The sequence below is a fragment of the Chionomys nivalis genome, chromosome 22 (assembly GCF_950005125.1).
Source record: "Chionomys nivalis chromosome 22, mChiNiv1.1, whole genome shotgun sequence".
NCBI classification, from domain to species: Eukaryota; Metazoa; Chordata; class Mammalia; order Rodentia; family Cricetidae; genus Chionomys; species Chionomys nivalis.
Genome location: NC_080107.1, coordinates 29,253,674 through 29,273,743, shown reverse-complemented (window position 1 = coordinate 29,273,743; position 20,070 = coordinate 29,253,674). Strand labels below are relative to the sequence as shown.

The 20,070-nt window shown below is 45.3% G+C and overlaps 1 protein-coding gene across 1 annotated transcript in view; it reads left to right on the top strand.

Annotated features, from left to right (window-relative positions):
• Positions 1-5,887: 5,887 nt before the first annotated feature.
• Positions 5,888-20,070, top strand: part of Kif5c (kinesin family member 5C) — a 153,840-nt gene continuing 139,657 nt past the window's right edge. Inside the window, exon 1 of the mRNA XM_057754671.1 lies at positions 5,888-6,379. Within this exon, the coding sequence (XP_057610654.1) occupies positions 6,254-6,379 (126 nt within the window). The 5' untranslated portion in view covers positions 5,888-6,253. The remainder of the gene's footprint in view (positions 6,380-20,070) is intronic.

Below are 20,070 nucleotides of genomic sequence, written 5' to 3'. Positions count from 1 at the left end.
GGGAGCAAGGGAGGCATCCAGTTTACTTTCTCCCTTTTATTGAGTCCAGAACCCCAGCTCATGGAATGGTACTGCCCAAACTCAGGGTGGCCCTTCTCACCTCAATTGACCTAATTTAAAACCCGCTCACAGATAGGCCCAAGAGATTGTCACCTGAGTGATTCTGGAGCCTGTCAGAATAGCCACCACGCTCACCCTAGAGAAGAAAAATCATCGTTTCTATGGATTACCCTGGGATGTGGAGAAGGAGGAGGAGGGTGGGCAGGAGAAGGCCTGAGACCTGTGGAACCTCACCATTATAATAAAGAAACATTTTTAATAAAACGTTTATTGGTCTAAAGTTGTGTCAGGAACAAAGGAAAAGAGCCAAAGCCAAAAAATGAAACTGAACGAAATCAAACTGTACCATCATCACTCACACTTCCTTTGTTAAAGAATCACTTCCTGTCCCTCCTTCCCTGGCTCCTGGCAACTGACACTGCCTTCGTCTCTGTGAACTTGACTATTCTGGGTACTCCACAGGAGTGGGGTCATACAGCGTTGGTAGTGCTCCTTATTGGTGGTCCTCCTTATTGGTGGTCCTCCTTATTGGTGGTCCTCCTTATTGGTGGTCCTCTTTGTCATGGTTCTGCATCCAGGAAGTCTCCATCTGTGTGTCTGACCAGCTGCAGTGAAAGAACATTCAAGAACTGTGTGTGCTAAGCTGTGCAAGGCTTTTCTTCCTATTGTTTGCTGAATAATGCAGTCTATCAACTATTTATATAGTGTTTATATTGTACAAGTATAAGAAGTAACCTAGAGATGACTTAAAGCACATATAGGTGCTATGCAATGCTATGCCATTTTCTATGAGATATTTCAGCTTCCTTAAGGTATCTTCAGAGAAGGGATCCAGGAACCAATACCCCTCAGATACGGAGGACAGCTGCCTGTTTTCTTTGGTGAGTGACTCATTTTACTTAACATAGACTGTTCAAGATTCGTTCATATTGCAACCTGTATCAGGATTTCCTATCACTTAAAGACAGAACAATATTTCATTATATGTTTATACATTTATCAGTGATGAACACTGGATTGATTTCACCTTTTGGCAAATAATGTTGTTATGAACACTGATGTACAAATTTCCAATTGTCAGTTGATCAGGGAAACATATACCTAGAAGTAGAATTGCTAGGTTGTATGATAATTCTATGTTTCAATTTTTTGAGGGGGTTGATACTGTTTTTCAATAGTTCTACAATTTTTACCAAAATCTGTATACAGGAGCGTCAGTTTCTTTACACTGCAAATGTTTCCTCCCCATCCCGGTCTCCCTCTCTCTTCCCTCACTTCCTTTCTTATCATCCTAATAGCTTTTAAGTAATATATCTTAAAGTCTTCAATTTGCTGTTCCCTCTATTTTCGTGTGCTTATTGGTCATTTGTACATCTTCTTCAGAGAAAGTCTATTCAATTCTTTGGCAACTTTTTTTTTTTTAAAACTTAAGTTGTTTGGTTTTGGGTGTGAGTTGCAGGAGTTCTCTTTATATATTTTGAATATATGATAACCTATATACATTATTTACAAATTATTTTCTTTTATTACATTACTTTTTGTTGTCATTATTAACATTCTTTAATGCATAAAAGCTTTAAGCTACATTTTATTTTTTTATTTTGTCTGTGCATGCATGCGTGCTTGTGTGCATGCATGAGTGTGTATGTGTGTGTGTGTTTACATGTAAGCCATAGTGCTCCTGTGGAGGTCTAAGAACGACTCTGAGGAGTCAGTTGTCTCCTTCCATCATGTAGGTGAAAGGGGCTGCACTTGCTTGTTGAACTTGACAGCTTGTCTTTACCCACTGAGCCATCTTGCCAGACCCCACAGTTTACATTTTTATATATTTAAACATATCAAATTTTCTCTCTTGTTACTCTTTGGTGGCCTTCATATTTTTTTCTTGAATCCTACTTAGCCCATCTTCACAGGTATACGGAACGCTTTATTGTCTGTATTTGTAACCTCATCAGTGAGGTTCCTATGATAACCTTCTTGGTGAGAATTTACTTAATACACTTAGCAATTGGGAGCAAATGTTCTTGCCTGGTAAATAGTAGATGGTTGAAAGGATGAATTGATGCATGAAGAGGGAGCCCTTCAACACACAGGCAGGTCTTTTAGCATCCTGGATTATACATAGGTGTGAGAATGAGACTCTCAAAGAAACAAGTGCATATGGAGTTCTGAGCATCCTCTATTGGACCCAAGGAAGTTAGTAGGAATGTCCTCATGTTGAGGAATATTACTTTAACTATGGAAAGGTGTGTTATGTTTGGTTTTGCTACATTTGTTTAACTATGTAAAGATGTGTTGCTGTTTTACCTTGCCTGCCTAAGGCACCTGATTGGTCTAATATGAAGCTGAACAGCCAATAGCTAGGCAGTAGAGGAGTAGGCAGGGCTGGTGGGCAAAGAGAATAAGTAGGAGAATGAATCTAGACTCAAGAATGAGAAGAGGAGAGAATGAGGGAGAAAGAGAGGGAGACACCTGGGGCCAGCCAGCCAGGCAGTCTCCAGGCAGCCAAACATGGAATAGGCAGGGAACTAGGACATCTAGAAGGAAAAAAAGGTAAAATCCCCCAAGGCAAAATGTAGATGAAGACAAACAGGTTAAACCAAGTTATAAGAGCTAGTGGGACAATCACTGGATAAGGTCGCACATTTGTAGCTAATTAGAAACCTCTGAGTGATGATTTGGGAGCTGCTTGGTGGCCCAAACCTGCTACATCATCTCTGGTATACCAAGTTTTGGTTTTGTTTCCATTGCTGTAACAAACCATCTGATGCTCGTTGACTTATAAAAATTGGTTTGCTAAAGCCATGGATCTGGAATCATTGGCACCTGCTTGGCTTCTTTCTGGTGAGGGCCATTTGCTGCTTCACACATGGTTAATAGCCAGAAGAAACATCCACGGGAAAGATCCCTTAGTGAGGGAAAGAGAGAACAAGAGAGAGCAGAGGCAGCTGAGCCTGGTTGGCACTTACTCCCATGGTAACTAACCTAGTCTCACGAGAGCAAGAGCTCAAGCCTGTGAAAAAGGTATTAATCCCTTCTAATGACCGAATCACCTCTTACAGGCCTCACTAGCTCTCAACCAAATGTTGACACTGATTTTCCAAAGGAAAAGTGGTCTGTGAGGCAGAGTCTGAGACAGGCTTAGTCTAACACAGATGAGAAGGGGCACCACAGGTCCCCCATCACCACTTTAGCTGCTTCTGAGGAGAAAGACCAAATGGGTATTGCCTACCATAGTTTAGAAACGTTCACTTAAGTGGGTCTGTCTTCTCAGCTAGGCGGGAAGTTTGCATTCCTGGGTGCAATGAGTCTTCCTTTGTCCTACCAGACAGTTCCCAAATAATGACATGAAGACTTCTTATTAATTATGAAAGCTAGGCCTATAGCTTAGGCTTATTCCTATCTAGCTCTCATATCTTAAATTAACACATTTATGTTAATTTGTATTCTATGGCCCTGTGTTATCTCTTTTCCATTTTGCACCTCCTTTTTTTTCTACATGCCTCCTCCCTTCTCCTCTTTTCTTCCCTGAGTCCTTCCTATCTGGAAGTCCTGCCTATACCTTCTGCCTAGCTATTGGCCATTCAGCTTGTTATTATACCAATCACAGCAATACATTTTTACAGCATACAAATATCTCACAACATCTGGGTATAGCTAGATGGAAGCAACAGATATAACTCTAAAATTAAATAGCTGATTATTTACAATCATTTATTCAACACTCAGTAAGAATAACCGGGCAGTGGTGTATACTTTAATCCCAGCACTTGGGAGGCAGAGGCAGGTGGATCTCTATGCGTTCGAGGCCAGCCTAGTCTACAAAGTGAGTTCCAGGACAGCCAGAACTGTTCCACAAGAGAAATCCTGTCTTGAAAAACCAAAGGAAAAAGTAATAACAGTATGTAAAAATTGCCTTATTATATATAGAAGCCAATACATATATATGTAATATATATATATATATATCACCATGCTAAACCTTTACAAATAATATTGTTCTTAATTTGCTAAAAATGTTCTGAGGCGCTATTGCTACTCTAATGACAGAGACTACAAAACTGAGTCTGAAGGAAAGTAAATACCTTGCCACAGGTGAGAGAGGAAGGATTCATGCTCAGGTGACTTCTTCGCTCTGTTCTTTCTACTCTGCACTCCGTGTTGCAGGTGGCACAAAGCAAGGAGATATTCATTGTCTCGATGTAATGATGCAGACACAGGAGCCTGAGGCACTAAGTCAGGACAACCAGCCGCAGGCCCTTAGGGAAATTTTTCTGCAGAAGTAGTCTTAGGCTTGACAAATAAGTGTTGGCAAACTGTGATGGACACCCAGTTAATTGGGTGTCCTTGTGGGACATGGGAATGCATCAGTTTTCTTTCTGGAACCTTCCTCTGAAGTTACTTTCCTCTGAAGTCCTTTCTGAAGTTACAAACATTCTGACTCTAGTTTATTGTGCTAGTGGCAGATGCTAGCCTAATCCTGGACCATTCATAGACCGTCCCTGGGAGGTTTCAAATCCAAACTTGGAAAAACCATCTCTCCGTATCTATACTGGAGAATGACAGGCTGTTGGCACTTGGTTTCCTGATAGGTGGGGATTGGTCTTGAGTCAGAACAAGATCAGTACTGAGATAATAGCCCCGAAGGCAGAGTCCTAGTACCCCACCCTTTCTTTGGCTTGGCTGGTTAGTACCTTCTTGAATAGATAAGTAAGACCATTTGTATTCTAATAAGTTCTCCACTTGCTTTGGTGACTCTGGTCACATTCCTACCAGCCTTCATAAGGTCACCAAGACACTGGTGGACAGGAATGGGTCAGTCCAGCAGAGCAAATGGTCCAGCAGAACAAATATTGGGGGGGGGAAGCAGTACAGTTCAATGGAAGACGTCTCAAGAAGTTTGGTACCTACTAGATTGTAATCGTTGAGACAGGAAGTTACAGAAGAGAAGGGACCTTACATATATCTGGATAAATGTGATTATGGGGGCCTGGGCCTGTCAAGAACTTTGGATTTGTTTTTCTCTACATTCTGTTCATTCTGCAGGATTCTAAACAGAATTAGAAACTGATATATGATTAGTTGTAACTGAGAGGTCCTATGCATGCATACATACACAGACACAGACACACACACACAGACACACAGACACACAGACACACACACACACACACACACACACACACACACACTTGTCCCAAGCTGTCTTCTGAGTGTTGGGATTCCAAGCATGCACCACTACACTTGGTTGAGAGGTTCCTGATTTGGGACTCAAGAGGCAGTTTCAATCTCCAAGCTCTAAAGTACCATGCCAATGTGGGTGTGCAGATTTGTTTCCTGACTTAGTTTTGCAGTGATAAAGTCCTTGGTTTTCATTGAATCTGAACTGTTAAGAACTGTTAAGAAAACCTGTGTGCAGGCGTTTCCAGACATCACTGGCTTCCATGCAAATCTCATTTCTATCCTGTTTTCCTTAGAACTCTTGCAAAAACTGCTACACGGAGAAACACTCTTTGGCTGTTGAGTTGTACACTGTGTTAATAAGTATTTTCCTTTTTGAATCAAGAAAAGATGTGACCTGGTTTTTTATTAAGAGTTTAACTGGGAATATTAACTTGGCTTCCATTCTGTTCTTGGCTTGTGCAGTCACAAGCTCCCCGGGATGTGGGGAGTCGGGATGAGGGAGCTGTCCTCACAAACTAATCTAAGCATCCTTGTCTCCCTACCTATAGGTAGGGTGACTGACTACAAGTCCCGGGATGCGCAGCGCCCACACCCAGAGTAGGGCGGGCTCTGCAGTGACATCACCGTGCCGAGGCGGGGCAGAGGGGCGGGCCTGGAGGTGCCGGAGCACCCTGGTGCTGATGCAGGATGGCTGAGCGCGCCGGAGCCCGGGAGGTCTGAGCCGGGCGGGGATCTCTCCCTGCGCATCGCCTAGTCCTCCCGCGGCCAGGTGGGCCAGGGCGTAGGACCGGGCTGGAGGTCAGCAGCAGGGGGGCCCAGCTGATAGGCTGCTCTACTTCCAAGAGCAGCCTGGCTGTCCAGCTCAGACTAGCGATGACCTGCTGAGAAGCTGCGGGAGGCTGCGGGAGGCGGCCTAGCTGCGGGCAACGGTTGGTTCGCGGCCTCATCGGTGGCGCTGCCCAGCCCGGCCCCCCACCCATCCCCGTGTCCCCTCCTGCCACATCCCGAGATGGCGGATCCAGCCGAATGCAGCATCAAAGTGATGTGCCGGTTCCGGCCCCTCAACGAAGCGGAGATCCTCCGCGGGGACAAATTCATCCCCAAATTCAAAGGCGACGAGACGGTGGTGATCGGGGTAAGTGGCCTTGGTATCTCGCCCCTCCTCCGGGTTTGAACTGCAGAAATCTTCCGGACGCCCGCTCGGACATCCCCGCGGGGCTGGGCTCGCAACTGGACCAGACGAGAGCACTTGGCCGGTGACTCCCTCCCGTTGGTGGTGGCGCGGGGCGGCGGGGGCGTGCGACGTCCGCCATTGTTCGCGGGTGGGGGCTCGGGTGGGCCTATTGTTCCCACGCTCGCCGCCGCGTGGGCAGTGTTTCGGGTTGCCAGCAAGTCGGGATGCCCGGGCCTTGGTCAAAAGTATAAGCTCTACACCTACAGATGCATCCAGGCTTCTGTTTGTCTTAAGACCTTAACCAAAAAGGTAGGGAGGAAAGGTGCAAGAAAGACAAAATGCTCGCCTGGGCTTGGCATAGGCGGTTTCACCTTGTTCCCCGTGTGGAAGGTGAGGGGTGCTCTTGGTATCCCTAGGAGGTCTCTCATGTCTCCTGCTTCCTAATTGTCCAAATTGTCCTAGATTTGTGCTTTCTTTGCTAGATGCTCCCCCCCACCCATCCTCTCTCCCGAGTGTCCGCAGGTAGTCTAATATCCTTGCTCTAGGTGGAGGGAGGTCTATCCAATCTGCTGAAAGAGGAAGTCCCTAAATAGCCACTCTGTGACAATAACAGAAGTTACTTCAGCGTATCCAGGATCTCCCCTTTGATCACCTTTCCCTGCCTTTCCCCACAAAGTGCCTCTCCCCAACTTAGCTCCCCCTCTGCAGTCTGGCTGCTGGAAGGGGGAGGGGATACTAATGGCTTATAATTCTTAAGGGAATATACCAAATGAAATAAACTAGCCTTGTCCCTACCCCCGTTCTTAGTCTGCCCTCCCTCGAGTGTGTGGCCCACGGTGCCCTCTTTGTATTCCAGCGGCGTGGGAAGGGACTGAGTTAATGCGAGCCTCTAGGTCCCCACTGACACGTTCCTGGCAGCCCGCTCCAGGCTGCTGATGCAGCCTTCCCGACTCCAGCATTGATTAAGTGATGTCATCTCCATCACTGAGCATGCTCGGACTACCCCCTCCCCCCCCCCCCATTCCCCCAGTGACTGTTGTATTTAGGTCAAGTGATTGACAGGTGACAGTTTTCTGAGAGTGTAGCTAGAGAACACTTGGCCTTTTCCGAGTGTGAGGCCCGCGCTCCTCCGCCTAGGCTGTCCCCAGCATCTTTGGCAAGGTTGCCTGCTGCAGTCACTGCAAAGGGACCTTGGACGAGCAGGTGCTAGTTGTATTGGTAGGTGGGTATTTTCCTCTGTAGGTGATTAGAGGCCAAGCCCTGGCCTGGGGTCTTCATCTTGTATCTTGCTTAAGAAGGCGCTTTTTTTTTTCCTTGTAGAGCGTGACCCCTTCCCTCCCGGTTTTCACAGTTAAAGGAAAACACAGAGCTCTGAATGCTGTGTGGATGGGCAGTCACTCATTCTGGTACCTGACCTGAGGGTAGGAAAGGGATATTTTCCTTTACGTAGTGTTAACTTGCAGAAAAGGATGTGTGCTACAGTTATTGATGAGGCAGTTCTATGCCTAACGGCATCTATGGGCTAGTAATATATTCACGGCAGCCTGGAGCTAGGGTTACAGCTTCTAGCATGAGATCCCCTCATAGCTGGATCCCTTGTTTCCTGAGTGAGGTGTGGTTCAAGCCGAGTGACAGTTGCTAGGCACTTAGTCCCTCCCTCTTGGCTTGTAACATTTTTTTTTTTTTTTTTTTTTTTTTTTTTTTTTTTTTGGTTTTTCAAGACAGGGTTTCTCTGTAGCTTTGGAGCCTTTCCTGGAACTAGCTCTGTAGACCAGGCTGGTCTCGAACTCACAGAGATCCGCCTGCCTCTGCCTCCCAAGTGCTGGGATTAAAGGCGTGCGCCACCACCGACCGGCGGCTTGTAACATTTTTTAAAGTAACAATTGTTCAGCTGCTGAAAATGATCTGGTGACCTTGTGTTGGTTTTTTCCTCCTTCTTCGGATGCTTTAAAAGGCATGAAGTTCTTCCCATACCCCTGCTGCTTTAACTCTTAATCCTCTGCTCCTTCTCCTCCCCCACCTTCTTCCTCTCCTACAAGGACCAGTGAAGAAGAGTAATAAATCCTCTTAGTTGTGCAAGTTTTAGTACTGTTACTGTGAGTCTATGCTTATTCCTCGCCTAAATGTACACATTGATACTAAGCTAAAACAAGCAGACACAGAAGAAGTTTAAAAGTTATGAATGTGAATATACGTACTGCAGTTCAACTTTAAGGTTGTTGTTGCTCATCCTACTATATTTCTTTAATAGAATGAATGTTAAAGGTAATTTACTGAGATAAGACATCATGTAGAAAAGGTTATCAATTAGCTTGATGATTTTATGAACTATGGTTTTCCAATAACTACCCTTCAGACTAAGAAACAGGCACTTTCTGGATCTTAGAGGCTTTAGTCCCCAACACCTCAGGGTAACCAATGGTCTGATTTCAATATCACACATAAATTTTACTTATTTTTTTTATTAACGTAAAACCCTATAGTGGGTTTTCTGTTAGATTTCTGGCAACCAACCTTACAGTGTTATGCTTGTCAAGTTGATCTTGCTTGCAGTAGTATTGCACCAGATTAATAGATGGTACAGCATGAGACTTTTAATTCCAGAGTTGTGGGTTTGAGCCCCACATTGGGTGCCAAATGTAGCATGAATAATAAAAACCCAGAGATAGATATTGGGGTTCAAACTGAAGATCAGAAAAGCAAAGCAGCCAAGCCAATAGAGAGATCTTACCTCTGTATGATCTGTCCAAGGCTCAAAGAAACAAAGGGGCGATCCTGCAATGCTCTCCACCAACCTCAGACTCCACACTCCACTGAGTTCCCATCTCTTCCTCTTTATGTTCCTCTCTCCACCCAGCCATACTCCTGTCTCCACCTCCCTAGTGCTGGGATTAAAGGCATGGGATCCCAAGTGCTGGGACCACCTTTGTGTGAGCTCTGTTTCTCTTTTAGACACATTTAATCTTGTGTAACCCAGAGTGGCTTTGAACTCACGGAGATCTGTCTGCCTCTGTCTCCCAAGTCCTGGGATTAAAGGTGTGTGCCATCACTCCATGGCCTGTATGGCTGACTAGTATGGCTGCTTTGCCCTTTGATCTTCAGGCAAGCTTTATTTATTAAAACTCAAATAATATACCATTATATAATATGCCTAAATTTATTTATTCCCTAGTTTTTTAAAAAAGATGGTCCAGCTATGTAGCTCAGGCTGGCTTTGACTTCATGACCCCCCTGCATTAGCCCTCACAGCACTGTGACTGCAGGTATGTGCCACCAAGCCCTGTAGCTATTGGGAGATAGTTGGTCTGCTTCCATTTGGTGACTAGCCTGGGTGGTGCTGCTATAAGTACTACTTTGAGCATCTTTTGGCTCAAGAGCATATAGAACAGACCACTCTCAGATGGTTAAGTGCTGAGATTTGTGTTTGCTTGGCCTTAAGACCCTTCCCATTCATAATTATTAATATAGATGTAAACACGGCCGGGCAGCATGTATGATTCTTAAATACTTAGAACCACCCAGAAATACTTAAATACTTAGAACCACCCAGAAATATTTAAATACTTAGAACCACCCAGAAATTTTTACCCTCAACGGACACAAAGGAGGATGTTCGTTAGCTGTTAGTCCGAGGTCAGAAACCTGAAAGTTCTTTTCCCCCTTTAAAGTCCTGTTCAGTTCTTACGCTGTTGTACGTCAACAGAGAAGGATTTCCAGGTGCAATTTCTGGTTTTCCTTTAAGGACATGCATAGCCTTGGAAGAGTCTCCTCACCACCCCTGCTCTGTGTTTGAAGTTTCTATGCCAAACCTTCCTCTTCATTCTTCTACCCCGAGTTTTCCAGCCACAAACAGCCTCAGGACCTAATGGTCCTATATTCATTGCTTTCTGCTGCTGTGATAGATAGAAGCCATCACCAAAGTCTTCTGGAAGAGTTTATTTGGGCCAATGGTTCCAGAGGGAAGGTCCTCAATGACACTGGGGACGTGGCAGCCGGCAGCCGGAGCAAGAAGCTTGGTTAGCGCATCCTCACACACCAACACAAGCAGAGGGCAAACTGGGAGTGTGGCACTAACTGACTCTCAAAGCCAGTCAGTCTCCAGTGACTACTTTGTCCAGCAAGGCTGTGCCTCCTAAAAGTTCCATAACCTCTCCAAACATCACCCCCATCCAGAGACCTAGTGTTCAGATACATGAGCCTATAGAGGACATTTTTGTTTAAAGCATCGCAAATATGCTTGTATATGTTTGCATATGATCTCACATGCTTCCCCTCATAGCATTGATAACTTGATTACATATCTAGTGGTAGTGTCAGCTGCTGTACAGATAAGATCCATGCAGATTTTGCTCCTTTGTACTTTCTAGGGCCTTACCCATAGATGGTATTGCAATATCTGCTGTTAGCCTGGAAATCTTTGGTGTTGTTTTTCTCATATATGTGTGTGAGAGAGATGTGTGAATGTGTATGTACTAGTGTGTGGAAGCCAGAAGTTGATATTGAGGTTTCTCTCTCAGTTGCTTTCCATCTAATTTTTTTTTTTTTTTTGAGACGGGGTCTCTCACTGAACCTGGAGTTTGCCAGTTGGGCAAGACAGGCAGGCCACTGAGAGCCAGGGATGCCCTTGCCTTTTTGAGTCCCTGGTCCTAGAATTACAAGCGTGTGCTATTATGCCTGGCTTCCTCCGTGGACATAAGGGGCTTACCTTGAGTCTTCATACTTGTGTAGCCAGCACTTTCCCGACTAAACAGTCACACCAGTCTCTACTTTGATATAGCAACTTAGCTTACTGACTTGTCTTTACAGACAGCAGGATGTGAAAAATAGTTAAAACAAACAATAATTCCGAGCACCATTCCTCTGAGCGGGCTTTATAAGAGAACATTAGTTATACTGAAAGGAGTATAAAAGCTAGAGAAAAGAGCTGGGCGGTGGTGGCGCACGCCTTTAATCCCAGCACTCGGGAGGCAGAGGCAGGCGGATCTCTGTGAGTTCGAGGCCAGCCTGGTCTACAAAGGGAGTTCCAGGACAGGATCCAAAGCTACAGAGAAACCCTGTCTCGAAAAACCAAAAAAAAAAAACTAGAGAAAAGAAATGCTGTGTTCAGCTTGTTGAACACTGGCACTGGTGGTGGGTTCTCAGAGGACACCTCCATTAGCTGCTAAAATCCTAGTGAGTCATCCATTACTGGGGCTCTGCCTCTTGGTTGTGAAGCCTCTGTGCTTTTGGGAAACCTCTGGCTTGGCCAGTTCCGAATGGTTCTTTGATATGGCCTTTCCTACCTCAGTTTCTTCTTGTTGGGTATTTCCTTTTGCAGCCCTGAGAACATGGGCCTCTCCCCTGAGACTGTGTAAGCTCCGAGAGTCACACAGTCAGCCACAAACCCGGAACTGGCCACTGGTGAGGAAAATGACCTCGGGACTTGGGAGCTTGGCGTTAGTTTTCCATAGTGCATGGAGAGGAAAGGAAGGCACCTGACAGACTGCGGATCCAGGTGTGAAGAAACAGGCTGTACTTGAGAGTTTGCTGTCTGGTCCACTCTATTTACTCATCTTTTAAAGAATTAAAAAGAAAAAGAAATCTACCCAGTACTAGAGCTTTCTTAAGAGCATAGTTCTAGTGGTTTGGAAAACAGTGTTTGATGACTCTTATATTAGGTTTTTATTGCTTACGTAAGAAGTTGTCACAAGTTTAGTGGCTTAGCACAACACAGATCAATTTTGTCAGTTTGCACAAGTCAAAAACCCAGTAAGTTGTCTGTTTTCTCTGCTTTGGGTCTATACTGGTGGGGTTGTGCTCTCTCTGGAGAGTCTGGGGGGAAGCTATATCTCTGCTCACTCAAGTTAGCGGCAGAGGTCAGTGGCTTGTAGGCCCACTCCCTGATCATCTCAGATATTCTGATCCTATTGTTTGTGTTGCTTAATTCTGTGTACAAAGTCCCATTTATCATATGACATTACCATATAATGGGGCTAGTGAATGTGGACATCTTTAAGAACATTAATCTGCCTAAAATGCAATACTGTGCTAGTATAAAACATTTTATACTCATAAAACATTTTCATCTCTCAGCACAATAACATAACACCACACATTTGCACATACACAGGCATACACACCACCACAAACTGACAGGAATTCTTTATTCACCTTTCCAGCTGCCACTCATTGGTTTTCCTCCCTGTAATTTTGCTTTTCCCATGTTGTCATAAAATGTTATATATCTTTTTGAGTCTGGGCTTTTTTTTTTCCACATAGCAACTCTTTGAGATTTACTTATATTGGGCATATTCGTATGTAAATAGGTTTGTTGCTATCTTGCACAACATTTTTCCATTGTACGGATGAATGTACCACAATGCTTGTCCATTAATCTTCTGAAGGGCATCTGGATTGTCTCCAGTTGGTGTGATTGTGAAGAAACTTTGTTAGATGCTATTGCGTATAGATTTTATGTGAGCATACATTTTTGTTTCTCTTGGTTGAGTGCCCAGAAGTGGGATTGCTGTATCATTTGGTAACTATATGTTTAACTCTATAAGAAACTGCCAAAGTCTTTTTCAAAGTGGTTGGACCATTTTTGCATTCCTATCTAAAAGCAGCAGCATTTTAAGCCAAAGTTTTAAATAGCTTAGTCAGTCACTTTGTTTAAGTGCGTGCTGAGCTAGTAGTGTCTCAGTATCTCCGCCCTTCATCCTGTGCTCTGAATTCAGCGATGTTTCTCGCTCTTGAAAGCAGATTAGTAATTTCCTATAACAATGCCATCAAATATTGAGGTGCACGAACTCAAGGGAGTAGCCATAAGCTGGCACGTCCTCCATGCGCTATTGCAGTGCTCGCCAGTGCCAGGGAGGTATACAGTTGGCGCTTCATAAATGAAGAGGTATGTCGAGGCAGCTGGACAGTCAGACAAAACTGGGTATGGATTTCCTAGCTAGTGGAGACACTTTTTCCAAGTGGCTTAACTCTTCTGGGCCTCGGTTTTCTCATAGTAAAAGTGGGGAGAATTATGTAACAGGGTCCTTAGGCTAAAATGAACTGGTCAACATGTACCTTATACATCCCTCCTTTTTAGAGTTCGATTTGGTCGTGCGGATTCTCTGGTTGGCCTCTGAACACCTCTCTTGCATTTCTTTGGCATCTGTTCACCTCCTTCCCTTGCTCAGGTAGCCACTTGTGATCTTACCTGTGGCCAAAGCTCATGTTCCATTCGCTGTCTCCTTACCTGACGCAATCATGGTCAAGACTACATGTGCATCTTCTCCCCACTGCACTGGAGTTTCCTGGGGCAGAAGTTGTTTGTTTGTTTCTTTATTTTAATGAGTTCTGTCTGCTTTACTGTAGATAGTATAGTCGCTTCGCAAATGTATTCTGACTGAAGGTTGTTCTTTTTCCCTGCTTGGCAGCGAGTCTGCATAAATGCTGGTTTCTGTATCTCTTTAAATAACTTGGGAATCACTGGAGATATTCCTTTCCCTCCTTCTGCACTCGTGTGCTCCAACTCTTCACGTTAATATTAATGTTTTCGCTCTCAGCTCCCCGACCCTGTTTAAAGTCTGTGCCCTCCCCTGCTTGTGTTTCCCCTGGTTTTTGCCTTGTATTTTTCACCTGTGTCTTCTTGTTGGAAAAAAAAAAGTCAAAAACAAAGACCTGCTCCCAAATCGTTTCTCTTGAGGAAGAAGAAGAAAAAAAGCTCCCTTGACAAATCCTATTTCATCTGACTCTTTCTTGCTTTAAACAAAAAATCTTATTTTTGTGGTCAAGAAAGCCCCCCCCCCTTATTGCATAGCAACCAAATTTCTTTTGGTAGAAATCGTTGCACTCATTTGTGATCATCTGTAAATATGGAGAGACTGGGAGGGAACAGTTGAGATCTGTTCTAGTGGCTCCCAACCCCAAACATGTGAGGTCAGCCTGGGTGGGACGCCCACATCCGCTGCTTCTTAGCTTGGAAACTGGCCGCCCTGCATTGAGTCCTGGCTTCCCCATCTGGAAGACAAGGATGGCAGCAGTTCCCCTCTTGGGTCGCGTGATGTGAAACCCCAAATTCACAGACTCAGCTGCAGGTGTACAACGGGTATTGAGAGATCCTTCCTTACGCGGGCCAACTAGTGGCTGTTTCTCTGTACTCCCGTGGGACTGACTCCGCTGGAGAAGCCCAGGACTTTCAGCGGTTCCTGGTGTCTGTAGAATGGGTCCCGATGCTTCCCGGGGACATTTGGGGCTCTCTGTACCAGGAGTCTGCTCACTTCCCTAGACTCACCGCTTACTCCATGATCCAACTGTGTTGTGTTATTCCTCGCTCAGCGCCCCCCACCCCACTCCCAGCTCCTCACACCTTCATGCCCCAGAGGCTGCTCCCATAGCTTTTCTTTGCTCCTTAAGCACTCCCTCAGGGACTCTGAAGACCCCTTTCCTATTCCTGCCGAGGAGGTAGGGTTGACCTTTCCCTATGTTCTCCCAGTCAGGCACAATGGATACTTTCATCCCATTAGCCTGAAAACCCTGTGGGGGCAAAGAAAACATACCGTTCATTCTGTTTCAAGGCCTGGAATGATGCCTGGGACAGAGTATTGTTTAGTACAAGGTGTCTGCGGAAAGACAGGCCTTCTTCCTGTTGAAACCCGCTTTTATTTGCTTAGGGGCACCACCCTGACTTCTCTGGCTCTGGAAACGTCTTTCCTGCTGTAGGTACCGTCATGATTTTGTTCTCGTTGTAAACAGGATAACTTTTCTCTGACCTAGGTGGTGCCCTCTTATAATCCCAGAACAGAAGAAGCTGAGGCAGGAGCATCTCCAGCCTGGGGTACATACTGAGATTCTATGGCAGAAAGGGGAAGAAAAGCTTTTAATAGTTTTTAGGGGTGCTTTTAAAATACATGCGCATTGAAAAAAGCCAGATCATGAAAATCACCAAGACAGCAAAAATAGTTCATTGTTTCTGACCCGGAATACCATAATATTTCCTGGCATGTACCACTCCTTCCTGTTTGTTTTAAAGCAGATTCTGTTGTAGGGCGTGTTCTAGAACCCAGCTGACTAAGTGGCATGCTTCAGACTTTTGCGTTTTGATGAGTGCTTACACTGCACTGTTTTCTAATCAATAACTGAACGGCTTCATTCTGAGGAGCACTGGGAGGTTTTCTCTGCTTTTCACCCATTATCAACAGACCTCAGCCCCCCAGATTTCTTTGCGAATTTGCCCAATTATTTATAATTAATTATAAAGGGTATTTCTAGAATTGAGATTGCAGGGTGACGGTTAGCCACGATTCTAGGGCACTGGCAGTCTGGAGAGGAAGTGATTTAAAGATGGGAATTGTCTTGTGTTTTATAGCCTCGCTTCTCCGCTTGCCCTCTGGAACTGCTGCCAGTTTGTCTCATCAGGCCGTCTGGGCTGCGCTAAATTAAATTCTTACCGAGAATGTGTCTTCGTCATGCACTGTTAACCCCCGGATCCAGAGCGTGGCGATGCCTGCAGACTCTCAGGGTAAACCGTAGGGTTTTGTAGGCGGTCACCTGTCATCTTCAATATCCCAGAGGATGTTATTTCTTCCAGGGGATCAAAAGCTAAATCTTTCTCCTGAGGCAGACGGAGATAGAGACCAAGATTGTAGTCTTAAAGAGAAATAGGATGCACGTACCCTGCCTTCTGCTGTTGATATTGAATGGCCTGTGATAGCCCAGGGAAGTGGGGTGCTGAGGAGGGACCAAGTAGCCTTCTCAGAAAGGCCCTCGGAAGATGTCCTTAGTTTCTTTTTCCTTGATTACTACTTATTGTTTTAATAAAATAGTAAAAATTCAGCTGTACATTAGAGTGGAAAGAATGGAAAGACACACTTCCGTGTGCTCCTGACCAGTCTTAACTGTCATCACCAAATAGCCAATCTTTTCCCCCATCATCTCCTAATATTTCCCATACTCAATAAATTCCTTTATGGGGAAAAAAACCCTCACATTTCATGTCCTTTGATCCCCCAAACTTCAGTATGTGTCTCTAAAAGGTCAGAACCCTTAAATATAAATGAAACACCACAGTATCTAAAACACTGCCACTAATTCCTCACTGACAAGCACCCATCACCTCATAAATATCACCCACCTCTCCCAGTGTGTTTGAATTGGCTTGGCAGGTACTTTGATTGGCAGGTACTCTCTCCCACTGGGGAGAGAGAAATGTTCACCTTGAAACAACAAAGGGGACTCTTCGGGGACAGAGCCGTCAGGAGGCAGGAACATGCACACAGGATGAGGGCTGATCAAGATTCCAGACCCTGTTCTGCCAACAGTGCCCACGTTCTCATTATCCTTTTTAATCAAGCAAGGCTGGTGGCTTCATGGTCATAAGGCAGCTGAAAAAGCTCCACACTCTATGGCTTTGCCTTGTTGCTGCACTCCCTGGCTTGGGTCTGCTTGGGGAAATGTCAGGGACAGGCGAACGCCTGCCATTTACCTCCCAACCACAAGACAGGACTTGACCTTGTTTGATCAGCTATTTGGAGACGCTCTTTTAGGGGTGTTTAGAAGGTTTTCATCTTATTTTTTCATCCTTGGTGCGAATTGGATATTGGGAAACGCATCTTCAGGGGACGAAGGGAGTGTGTGAGAACAAAGTTTGGTGTAGCGTGTAAGGAAAATAGTTCAGTAGCCTCTGCTTTCTTATTAAAAGAGGAGAGAAACAGAGAAAAACAGAAAAGAAAAACCCATCCAGGTAATCCATGTCTCAACACTTTGCAGGGCAGGATCTGCAGAGCTGCGGACCTATAATATTACCATAGATGCATTTTCCAGGAAGTACTCGGTCACACAGCTGGGGACTGACAAGCTTTAGGGACTTCCTTTCCCAGACTCCCTCACGGGGCTTTGCTCCAGTTTCCCTGCTCACCCTTCGCCTCCTGAGGAGCCCAGAGCTGTCTGCTTGATTCTTTGGGGAGGCTGTCGTATAGTTCGTTTCCAAACCTGTTGGAGCCTTGCTCCTCAGAGCCTTATCCATTTCCATCTGGGAACTGGAGACGTCAGAAAACTTGGAGAGTTGTGGGGGAAGGGACTTTATTTCTCTTCCAGAGGTCACCTACCCCAAAGGGAGGGAGGTGTTTGTCTGATTGGCCGTTGTCTAGACCTCTGTTAGTCTTGGTTTCTATGGGGTAGGGTCCTGAATCATGACTTGATTTCTGTGGTAAACTGAGGTAAACTGACCCTCGCAGGGTCTCACCTCTTGGCCTGGCCACCAGGGCTGTTGTTTGCTCTTCATTGCCAGCGGCTGAGCAGCTCACAATTTCCACATCTCAAGTTCATGTAGGCTCGGGCAGCAGGGTCAAAGGGTGGTGGGGTGGGGAGAGTAGAAAGAGAGCATAATCCTCCTCACTCACCCTTGGGCTTAGTCTCAGTGTTGGGACAGTGGGTGCTGGTGCCCTGCCTGCACCATGCTTGAATACTTGGTGTGTCAGGGGATTCCTGTGTGGGACAAGCCCCGTGGAAGGGTGGAAGAAAGGAACAGCTGGATTTTCGAGGAGCTTGTGGTATTCTTGGGTCCCCCTGGTGCTGATGTCATCGTGATCCCGTTAAGTTCATGTTTATAATATATGTGAGAGAAGCATTAGCTTTTGAAGAAGATTATATAGCTCTTTGGAAAGTGCTGAACGGAGCAGCACAACCAGCTATTAATCTGTTTGAACTAGTAGGAAGCAACATGCGGGGTACTCTGTGCCACACAAGTACCATTTGCATGGATTTTCATGGCAAGCGTGGCTGTGGACAAAGGCTTCATTTGAGATTTTCTTGATACCTTTTCTGATCTAGATTTGTCCACATTTGCAAAGGGGAAAGTAGATATCTGTTTGTCACTTCCTAGCTGTGGTGGGGTAGAGGCACATGGGTTCCGACACTCCCTGGCTGACTAGTTTGTCTGAATCCTGGGATTCCAGACTCAGGTAGAGGACTATCTCAGAAAGTAAGCCCGAGAGCATGAAGAAAGTGTCCTGAGATGACCTCTGGCTGTTACATGTGCAAGCAAGTTCATGCAACTGCCCCCCCTCCTCGAAAAACTACCTAAAACAAGTTGAAAGCAGTACCAAGTAGATTATGGAAAATTTGTCATTAAATATATTGTCACTGCAAAAATGTTTCCTTCTAAAAGAGGTATTTTGTGCATTGTAAGTTTTCTTTTTTTTTTTTGGAATTCCCCTCTGAGCTGCCCAGTCTGATGGCCACTGGTCACACTTGTCTATTGAGCAACTGGAAAGATAATCCATCCATGTTAGGGGGTTAGTAATTACAAAATATGCATGAGACATTGGAGAGTTAGTATCAAAAAACACAATTAAATAGCACCTCCCCGGACCAAAGCAACAAACCAAAAACTGCAGTAAAGGACATCATTAACACAGATACGATCCGTTACACACTGCAGGGATATTTTGGATGAAGTATGCTTGGGTGCTTTTTTGCTTTATGACGATGTGACTACTCTGCAATTTAAAATTGCACTTGGGGCAGCATTAGCTCTCTTGAGCAACTTCCCTAGTCTTTCGGTACAGCTTTCGGACTTCCCTTTCATTGGAGTTAGTTCCACTCCAGTGTGTTGAGGGCCTACTGAGTGCTCAGCTCAGTTAAGCATTCTGAGCCCTGCCATGAATCAGAAGAAAAAAATGAACCTTGCAAATAACTGTCCACGGAGAAGCGGAAGCAAAGCCTTGCTGAGATAGAGAAAACACACCTGGTTCTGTTGGGGACCCTTGGTCCATATCCCGAGGGACACTTTGCCAGTGTAAACTTGACTCCAGTTTCTCTGCAGTTCTTCGTAACTATTTTCTACATTTCAATTTGTAATACTACTGAGGAGAGGTGTGAGCAGGGTGTCTGCCGGTTTCGCCCTTATTAAGGACAAGATTTTTGGGGACTGGTGGCTCTGTGGTCGACCCTGCAGCCAGCCTTGCAGCCAGCCTTTGGCAGGAACTCAGAGCCTGGGGTCTCCCCCATACCCCTGCAGCTCCGGAGCTTGGGATGCCTGGTGTCTCCTCCTAGGGAGATTTGTTCTCCATTTCCAGGCAAGAAACACCGCAGTGACTGCAAATCTGCTGCTTGCCTTCTGTCACTGTCCTGTCCCTGGTGTGGGAATGATGAAATCTTTTGTCCTGGAAATGCATTTTCCATTAGCATGGTGACTTCTAATGAGATCACTCTGCCAGTGGGATAAAAGCAGCCATTAGGATGTGGGGAACCATGGAGCTGGAGCTACAATGGAAAGCCAAGGAAGCCACCTTTGTCACTCGGGGCGTGGGGGGCGTTCTTTGTGCATCTGTGGAAGAGGTTGCTTTCAGGTGAAGAAGGCCATACAGGAACTCACAGGAACTTGATTCAGTGCTGAAAATCTGTCCCTCCCCCCAGGTCCTTCTTACCTGAATCGATGCAGGATTGATTGATCTTCTTTGTAAATGGCGGAAAGCAGGCATTCCCACAAATCTGACATTATTTAATATTCCTATCCTTCCTTCTCCTGTTTGTTGGCAATTAGTAAAAACAACGTATACCAGTCATGAGTATACATGTAGCCCTGCCCCTTTTCTTCTTGCTTATCTAATATGCTATCTGAGGATTTTCCGCGTGGTATAATATCTCCATAATGCTACTTTTGAGTGATCGCTTAATGCCCA